Here is a 10,538-nt window from a genome sequence, read left to right as displayed (position 1 = left end):
TTTATAGGCCCCCACGGAATACCCTTAAAATCAGCCAGGCACGCCCCCGTCACACGATCGTGTCTGGGAGACGGTCTCTAGAGGCACGGTCTTGCCTAGTGTGCACGCCCCCGTCACCCTCAATAGCACGGGCATGCCTTTGGGGCACGGTCTCGGCTAGTTGAATCTCTGGTTCGAAGGCACGCCCGTGCTATTGAGGCGCGGTCTCTAGAGGTGATAGACACGGCCGTGCCTATGAGGCATGACCCTGTCTTGCCATGTCTTCAATAAGTGATCCATTTCACCTATTTTACTCCGTTTTTCATCCTGAAACATACAAATATACGAGCAGTCCTCCGAACTAGAAAATAAAGAATACAATGCCAAATGCACAGGTAAAGGATGTAATGAGAATAAAATACAACATGAAAAATAAAAAGATGTGCGAATAAAGTATAAGAGACAGTTATATATCCTACGCACATCAAATACATATTAAAGGAAGCTTTTAACTATACACAACAGTACTCAAAGACTAACAATAATGGCTACTACACAGTAAACTTAATTGAGAAGTCAGAACAAATATTAATTCAACAGAACAACAGTATTATAACATTATTAACTTTACTCCACCACAGACTTATCTATTAGAAAACAACTTGCTAACTCCTTGAAACACAAATACAAAAGATGAACCAAACAACAGAGTGCAAAGGCAGTATAAAAAATTTAACTAAAGATTTAAGCAAACTATCTATAGGAAATATAAGCTTAGAAAACAATCTAAAACATATTCCTTCCTTACTTATACCACACTTTCACAATGAGTCTTACCAGAACTACCCAAATAGAAAACTTTATAGGACCCCTAGAGCATTAAGAGGACAACAATCCAACACAACTTCCTAACTAGATACTATATTAACTATAAGAAATAGTACTTCTAGCCATCAGTTAGAAGAAATTATAGAATTAGAAAAAAAAACCTTGAACTATTCTCTAATGCATAATTGAATGCACTTAATCCTAGAAGACTATATAATCATGGGATAGTATCTTTTACTACTTCTATTTTTAGACATTATCGAGCAAAAGCCTTACACCTCCCAGATGGAGCAAAAGAAAGACAACCTTATGACAGACGAATTAGTAAAAGCCCTTTTAACTATGAGACATAATTATATCCATCTTGGATTAATTGTTCTAGGATTAAAAGGACTAACTAGAAAAAAGAGTAGACGGTAGGTTCTACTTGTATTATATGACTCTAGATTCTCGGATAAAGAGAAGGCTATTATTGGACTCATAGAAGTGGGTATAAGCAACAACTTAGGCATAACTTACATTTGCCCAAATTTTAACATGACAATAATAGATTTTATAAAACATATTAAAATTATGATACAAGCTAAAGGATATGAAGATTTTTTAAAAATAATATTGAATTAGATATTATCTTCTTAGGAAAAATAATGAATAACATAAATAATAATTTCAAAATTAATATCTAAGGAATCATTGAAACCTTGAAAACAAAAAGAATTTACTTAGACTTTAATTCTGAAACTTTAATAGGATTAGAATGGCATATTAATCTAAAATTTCAAAATTATACACTTAAATCAAATGATTCTATCATGTACCATAGACATATGAACTTAACAATAAAATTTAATGGTTATCACCTTTTTACTTCTCAATAAATTGAAGATCTAGAAGAAGACAATGTTAATACAATGAACATCAATGCAACAGACCCATTTGAAGGCTCAAGGTAAATAAGTTAGAAGTACTAAAAGTTATCATGCATTTGAAATATATATATATATATATATATATATATATATATATATATATATATATATATATATATATATATATATATAGGAATTTGATATCCGCGCGCAAATCCTGCGCACCCGTCCGCGACTCCTCCGACGTTCGCTGCTTATCCACCACTGTTCGACGTCGTCCGACCACCAACGGCCGCCGGACCGGATGCGTTGGAAGGCCAACTCGCCGGCGCTCCGGCCAGATCCGGATTCCCGCCGGATTGTGGCCGGAATCCGGCCGAAATCCGGCCAGAAATGTGACAGAGCCTCTGTTGGGCGATTCCGGCGGCCGGTCTCCGACCGCGATTCGGCCGGAATCCGGCCGATTTCGGCCGGAATCGCCCAACAGGCGCTGTTGGCCGATTCCGGCGATCGACCGGATTCCGGCCGATTTCCGCTGAAAGCGCCGAACAGATCCTCTGTCGCGTTTCTGGCCAGATTCGGATCCGCCCCACAATCCGGCCGGAATCCGATGCCAATGTGTGCGCCGTCGAGTTGTGATTCCAACGAGTCCGAAATTGCGGCCAACGGTGATCGGACGGCGACGAACGGCGACGATGAATGAAGGGAGGTCGGCTGTCGCGGAGGCTGTCGCGCGGCGTTTGTCGCGCGGCATATCATTCCTCTATATATATATATATATATATATATATATATATATATATATATATATAACCTTAAAAAGTGTCCCTTATTATTGTTTTCGTTAAAAGTTACTTTTTTAAAGAAAAAAATAAAAACAACACCGAACATATTTCTCATCGTAAACATACTATTATTTTAGCAATGTCATACTAGCTAATGTATAACTGGTAAAACAGATTATAACTATGTTGGCTATAACATATTAAAGTAAATTAATTTAATATATATTTATATATTTAATTTAGTTAAAATTATTATATGAATTACTTTTATATTAAAATATTTTTTATCAATTTAATTATGTAGATAGATAGATAGATCTGAGTTGAAAGTACTAGCAAGTGCAGCCTACAGCAATGTAATTAATGAGATCACTATGAATTTGATTGCTGCTGCTGCATGCGACTGCGGGAGGTTGGCTGTGAGCTGGAGTGCATGAACAAGTGTCTGGCGGCTACTCCACCAGCTGTGCTGTCTGATAAGCAGTCAAAGAAGGCAGGTGCAAGAATCATCATGATGGCGATGGCCGCCAGGCAAACCCTACCACAAAACTCTTTCTCTTTCTCTTTCTCTTTCTATGAGGATAATTAAGAAGATATATATCGCATTAAATATTAATATGAGCAGAATAATACAACAACTGATATCAAGTTGAATGTAAATCTCGATTGCGACATTCCAGAAGCACATAAATGCTGCATGTGCTACAGTGACAGCTACAGTTGCACATTCATGCACTGCCTTCCCTCTTCCTCCGCTTCCCTCGTCCATCCGCGCGCTGCAATTCGCTTACGTTTCGTTTCATTTATTAAGTATCACTTTACAAGATATCATTAAAGCGTTCGGTGGATTCACATATATGATCACGGTTCAGAACACAACTAGAACCGGAATAAATTTTACAATAGATTTTTAACTGTAAAAATCGACTACTGTGTCTACCAAGAGAAAGACCGTTCATTTTTAAAATTAATTGAATCAGAATACCTAAATTATAAAATAAATTAAAAGGGTTAAAAATCAATTGAGAAATCGAATTAATTTTTAAGATTTAGCTCTTAAATTGATAGAAATTAATCATTGATCTAGAAAATAAAAAAAGAAAATAATTAATTTAAGTAATTAAGTTAATGATATTTTCAAAGACATATTTATGTCTTTTCACTCTTAAGAGTGACTTTCCACCTCTCGGAGATACTCTTTATCTCTATAAAAAGGAATTTTATTTTTTTTATTTCAATGCATTTAATTCTCAAATTGTAATTCAAAGCTTGAAAATTTTTCTGAACTCAAAATTTAAAGTCCTCTATTTCGAATAGTAAACCTTATATCTTGAGAGACGATTACCTAATTAATCTTAAATATTTGAGTGCAACAATATCATCTTGAAAAAAGGAAGATCTATCTTACGTTTTGATCTTAAAACTCCTATTTATAGGTATCAAATTATCCAAAAGGTTATATCAATATGCGAAGGGATAATACGACGACTAATGAATTGACAACGATACCAAAACAGAGTACGTCTCTAACCTGCAAAGATTTTAATATATTAAGAACACAAAGGATAAGATTCATATCATCATATCAAGCTGTCCATCAATTTAAATCATCGACTTATCATCAAGTCACTGACCAGACCTTTCAATATGGACAATTTCCAACAACGTATACAAGCAGCTAGCAAGGTGCTGGAGGAGGGTAACTCAAAAGTTGATCTGAGCTTGACTGAAATCGGATTATTTGTTGGAGGAGCATTGAAGGCGGTTAGGAGGGAGCAGATATGCAGGCAGCAGCCGGACGGTGAAAGCATTGATTTGTGGGGGCAGCTTGTCCTCCTTACAGGTGAAGATGCCGTGTGGAATGGCCACAATAACTCATTCAAATACGGCTCCACACAGCTGATCTCCATCGTTTAAACAACAATATCACACACAATAAGTAGCTAAAGTATTTAATGATTCAGTAAAGCTAAAGAGGAGGCAAGAATGAACCATCGCACACCCTTTGACGATGGAGGACAAAGAAAAACGTGTCTATGATTGGCATATCTTTTTATTTTCTAGTGGTTTTGTTAGTCGTCAAAAGTCTGTCTAATTAAGTTTAACTAAAATCTCCATCTCCCTACACATACAAAGTCCCAACCATATTAACTCAAATTGCACAAGATGAAGATGATCCTCCCAACCAAAATATAAAAAACTCATAGTCCCCATGAGTGTGGTGCATGGTCAAACACTCAGAGAAGTAATAAGTGAATCAGAATTCAAATCCTATATGAGATGAATATTTTGAAGATTGACTTTTGAGTATGCATAAGTTATGCTTCGAATTTATCGAATAAGCGAACTAAGGGGAAGGTCGTTTATCTCCAAAATTAATCTAGCGAAGCTCAAACACCTGAATTATCAAAAAAAAAAAAATTGCAAAACTTATAACATATCTTCTAAAACCTAAATTACTCTCTTCAATTGGCCATTAGTCAATGGGTTCTCGACTCTTTAGATTGTTGGATCGAGAGAGGCTTGAGGCAGGTGTAAATGAGTAGAGTTGAGCTTAGCTATGTTCAAACTTATTTTATTTACTTATTGAATTTGTTCAAACTTATTTATTAAAAATTTTATCGAGACTCGAGCTTTTTATCAAGCTCAACTAACAATGTTGTTGTCTTTATAAATTAGGTTAAATAGTTATCTAATACATGAAAATATTTTTTATTTTTAACATATTGAGAATAATTTAAGATTATAAGAATTTATAAATTACTATTTTTTATGTATTAAAAAATAAATTTATAATTAATTTTACACAAGTTAATAAATAAATTTATTCAACTTTATTCATTAATATTAATGAACCAATCCTAGTATTCAAGCTTATTTATTTTATATACTTTTTTTTACCATTGAACAAATGTAAAAGTGTTTTAGCAAACTAAACACCAAATTTATTCATGAACGTCTAATTCATTTATGGTCCTAGCTAGAGGAGGGGTGAATAACCTATCATTCGTTTCAATTTTGTTTCTACAAAAACTTGATGCAATGGAAAATAAACAAAGCAATCAAAGCAAACATAATCCAGCACAAACTAATTAACACAAATTGTTTAATGTGATTTGGCAACCTCTGGCTTCTACTCCACTACCTATGATTTGTCAATTGATCACCTTTTAAAGTTTCACTAACTTTGTCCTTCTCAGTTAGAATCCGGAGGTGAAGAAATTTTTTACAAGTATTCTTCTTACAAGGATTGAAAATGAGTACAAGAAAGAAAAAAGAAATTTAACACTTGGAGAAAGAGTACTAAGCTTTAGAATCATAAGTTAGAGCAATTTTAGTAACCATTTTGAATCGCTAAAGCCCTTCATTTATAGTCTCAACCCTTTAGCTTCCTTTCCACCTTGGTTCTACTTTTCCAAGCTGTGATCAACTGAAGCCATCATAGTTCACTACCGACTTGAACTTGCTAGCTTCTTTATCGCAACAGACACTTCAATCAACTGGTTGGGCTCATCAACTGATTGTTTGAACAATAGTTAATAGGTATCTAACTATTGCAGGTTGTTAGTTTGAGATCAACAACTCTATTCGTTCTTGATCAATAGTTGATTTTGTCATCTAATTGATTGGCCGGTCGACTAGCCCTCTGTTGATGCAGTCTAACCCTAGTCAGACCCGAGTCTGACTCGAGTCAGACCTGAGTCTGTTTTGATGTTTGACAAAGATTAATTAGATCAACTAATCATGATTTAAGTTTAGCTTTACCTGGTGAAATTGAGTTAGGAAAGTTAAGTTGAAGGTCGCCCGGGAAATTGACAACTTGCCCGGGATACCTGGTTTCTAAATAGATTTCTTAGCTCCTGGGTTGATTGGTGAGTTTCCCGGGAGAATACTATTTTGACCGAGAGAAAACTTACCCCGGAAGGTTTAACCGGGAGAGAAGAGGTTGCCCGGGAATAGGTTCCACTGGCAAGCTCTTGCCCGGGAAGAAGATAAACTTAACTAGGAAAGGTGAAACCAGGAGAAGGTCTCACTGGCCGGGTGAGTATCATGGAGAAACTACCCTGGTCATATAAGACGTATTCGGGCTTGGCCGGGAGATGGATATCCTAGCCGGGCATATAATGTTGAGTTTACTTTGATCGGGAGAAGTAGGGAATGGTTCACACTGACATGGTCGGGAAAGGTTTATATTGACCTGGCCATGATCAATCTGGTTAAAAGGAAGTTTTGTCCATATCTAGAAAAGGTTGATCGGGATGTTGACCATGATCTGAGTATAGAGCCGGGAGAAGGTTTCGGAGTTTAGTTAAATAAAAAGAGAGGTCTCCCGGGAATGGGAGCTTCCTCTAATTCATTCTGTTTAGGAGGAAAACTTGCCCGGGAAAGGATATCCTGGTCAGGAAGCATAGAGCCTGTATCGTGGTTCGAAGGAAGACTTTCATCCGAGAAAAGGAGCTAAGGTTAAGGATGTCCCGGGAGTTAAAGAATACCTAACTTGAAGTTACCCGGGAATAGATCCTATGAATAAGGGTTTGCCCGGGAAATAGGTTGTCCTGGTAGGGATCAATGAGGCCGAGAGATGGTAATAAATGGCCGGGAGAAAGGGATCGAAAAAGAATAACAAAATCGGGAGAAAGGGAGAAAAAGAAGGATCAAAAGCCTGAGCCCTGCTGATCGACCAGCTGGTCGATCAGCTGAGCTTGATCGACCACTGGTCGATCAGCTTGTCTGATCGACCAGCTGGTCGATCAGCTTGCCCTGATCGACCAGCTGGTCGATCAGATAGGCCTGATCGACCAGCTGGTCGATCAGCCTGGTCGATCAGTGATCGACCAGCTGGTCGATCACCAATCCCGTTGCTTGCATTCTGGTTACTCCCGAGTTACTTTCTGAGTGAATTCTGGAGGTCTGAGAAGTCGATCTTGACCGGGAATTTGGTACTTATGAAAGATCGGAGAGAGAAGCTGAGAAGTTACTCCCTGAGTTGGTCCAGAAGAAGCCTTGGTGGCTTAGGACCGAGATAGCCAGAAGAACTGACGGACCGTTCGAGAACTTGGTGCTAGGCGGATGAGAATGAGAGAGCTTTGGTAGCTCGTCTCCGAAGTGGTCCAGGAGGAGTCTTGGTGACTCAGGACCCGGGAGCTTGGTGCTCGTAGGCGAATGGAGGAAGCCTTTGTGGCTTGTCTCCGAGATGGTCCAGGAGGAGTCTAGGTGACTCAGGACCGTAGAGCTTGGTGCTCGGGTGAGAAGCTTTTGTGCTTGGCTCCGAGATGGTCCAGGAGAAGCTTTGACTCAGGACCGTAGAGCTTGGTGCTCGGGTGAGAATGAGGAAGCTTGTGGCTTGTCTCCGACCCAGGAGGAGCCTTGGTGGCTCAGGACCGGATTGGCCGGGAGCTTGGTGCTGATGGCCGGGACAGGTCCGAGAGAGCTTTGGTAGCTCGGCTCGGGACCGAGAGCTTTGGTAGCTCGACTTCAGGGAGCCTAGGTGGCTCAGAACCTGATTAGGCCGGGAGCTTGGTGCGAATGGCCGGGACAGGTCCGAGAGAGCTTTGGTAGCTCGGCTCGGGACCGTGAGCTTTGGTAGCTCGACTTCAGGGAGCCTAGGTGGCTCAGAACCTGATTAGGCCGGGAGCTTGGTGCGAATGGCCGGGGTGCGAATGGTCCGGGAGAGCTTTGGTAGCTCGGCTCGGGACCGTGAGCTTTGGTAGCTCGATCATCAGGGAGTCTTTGTGACTCAGAACCTGATAAGTCCGAGAATGCTTTGGTAGCTAAGCTCGGACATGACTGTTACATTGCTTTCTTTCATACTGTCCTGATATTGGAATGTTCTAATGCTACTTTTGAGTGTGCAGGTATACAGGACAGGTATGGGAGAAATATTTCAAATGAACAGTGGAAGTTCCAAGGCAATCTTCGAACAGTCTTTTCTGCAAAAAGGATTACAGGTAAACGGCGCACGCAAGCTGGTAGCAGTACCTGCGGTTGGCAGGGAAGGGTGGCTGCAGCTTTTGGCAGAAGTCCGTTGGGCACTGTAATCGAGGATGCAGGTCTATAAAGATGTTGAAGAGGCGCTGAGGAACATAACTTTTGAACGTTCATTCTTTGAAGTGCTGTTCAGAAATCTTGAGCTCAATCTGCTAGTCGAAGCTAGAGGAAGAAGAAGAGCAACGTCCTGGTTTTGGAGAGACAGGCTTGAGTTGCAAGCGGTCTTTGTTGTTCTTCTCATTCTTAGTCTTTGACGCACCTTTTAGTTCTCCTTTGTCTTGTGCTATATTTCATATCTGTTTAAGACAAACTGTGGAGAGGTTCCTCCACCGAGAAGGAGAAAGTTTCTAGCCGGTGTTACCGGGGTTTGATCTGCCGAAAGATCAAGGAGTCGTCCACCTTACGGACACGCCGAGGAGTAGGAGCAAGTTATCTCCGAACCTCGTAAATCCTTGTCTTAGCTTGCTGATCTTCATTTGCCTCTGATCAAGTCATTATTTCCGCTGCGTAACCGAAGATTAAGCAAGAAAAGCAAAAAGAGTGGACGGCTATTCACACCCCCCCTCTCTAGCCGTGTTCAAGAGATCCAACAAGTGGTATCAGAGCAGGTCGCTCTGTTATTTGGATTAACAACCAAAGAGCAACACAATGGCTATGAAGGAAGGATTCAGCACCAACAGACCCCCTTTCTTCGACGGGTCTGATTTTCAGTACTGGAGGAGTCGCATGGAGTATTACCTGAAGACAGACATCTCCATGTGGTTCTCCGTACGAGAAGGTTTCGTCCCGCCAAAAGACGAAGAAGGAAAAGAGCTCGACTCCTCAAGGTGGTCTGCCGAGCAGACAAGAAAAGGCCAAGCTGATGCCAAAGCAGTAGTGACACTACAGTGCGGGATCAGCAAAGACCAACTTAACAAAGTTGGTCCATTCACGAGTGCCAAGGAGTTATGGAACAAGCTGATCGAGCTACACGAGGGTACTAGAGACTCTCGTATAGCAAAAAGAGACCTCTTCCTGAATCAACTCCAGAATCTGTCCATGAAAGACAATGAAACAGTAAGTGAGCTGCATGGGAGATTCAAGGAGATAGTCAACGGTCTCCACTCGGTCAACGAACACATCGAAAACCGAGACCTCATCAGGTACGCACTAAAAGCTTTTCCTAGGAATACGTTGTGGTCATCCATGGTGGATGCCTACAAGGTTTCCAAGGACCTTATCTACTGTAAAGTTAGATGAGTTCTTTTGTGAAATGGAACTGCACGAGCTATCTAACAAAGGTCAAAAAGAGAAAGGTATAGCTCTTGTTGCAGGTGAAAAGACCAAGGAAGGAAGAAGGAAAAAGGAGAAGAAGAAGAAGGAGAAGAAAGAGAAGGAGAACTCTTCGTCATCCGAATCAGCAAGTGATGAGTCTGACAACTCATCATCCAGCTCGGACGAAGTAGCAAACCTCGTCAGAAGGATGATGCGGAAAAGCCGCAGATACAAGGGAAGGGGTAAGCCAAGCGACAATAATAATAATGATTCATCAAATGTCGTCTGCTATGAGTGCAGAAAGAAAGGACACTACCGTAATGAGTGTCCTAAACTCAAAAAGAAGGAAGAGAGAGAAAAGAAGAAGGAAGAGCGAGCCAAGAAAAAGAAGGCTCTGAAGGCTACGTGGGATGAGTCCTCCTCCAGTTCATCAGAGGAAGAGAAGGAGGAGAAAGTCCACTCGGCATCTCGCTCTCATGGCCCATCATACCGAATCCGAGAGAGAGGAGAGCTCGAGCGAAGAATCAAGCACTTCATCATCCTCGGATGATGAAGAGGTAACCCCTAAACTCGATAAATGCTATAGGACTATAGCTGCTTTATCTACCATGCTTAAAAAATCAAAACATAAAATTAAATCTTTGAAAAATGAAGTAGAACAATTAAGGACGAGTAGGGAGGATGAAGACCTCCAGATTGAGGTTCTCAAGGATGAGAACCAATCCCTAAGGAACCGGATCAAAGATCTCAAGCAAATGCTTGAGAAATTCGCCACTAGCTCCAAGACCCTGGATATGATATTGAACGCCCAGAGGGCAGTTTACAATAAGGCCGG

General features: G+C 40.4%; 1 protein-coding gene across 1 annotated transcript; it reads left to right on the top strand.

Moving 5' to 3' along the window:
- The first annotated feature begins 9,097 nt into the window (after positions 1-9,097).
- On the top strand, positions 9,098-9,688 carry LOC141826360 (uncharacterized). Its single transcript, XM_074713602.1, has one exon. The coding sequence runs from the start codon at positions 9,098-9,100 to the stop codon at positions 9,686-9,688; it is 591 nt and encodes a 196-aa protein (XP_074569703.1).
- Positions 9,689-10,538: the final 850 nt, after the last annotated feature.

Source organism: Curcuma longa, chromosome 4 (genome assembly GCF_044706935.1).
Source record: "Curcuma longa cultivar G26 ecotype Majalengka, Jawa Barat chromosome 4, ITB_CL_G26_1.1, whole genome shotgun sequence".
Lineage (NCBI taxonomy): Eukaryota > Viridiplantae > Streptophyta > Magnoliopsida > Zingiberales > Zingiberaceae > Curcuma > Curcuma longa.
Note: the sequence above shows the minus strand (reverse complement) of the source record. Positions and strands in the feature narration are given on the sequence as shown.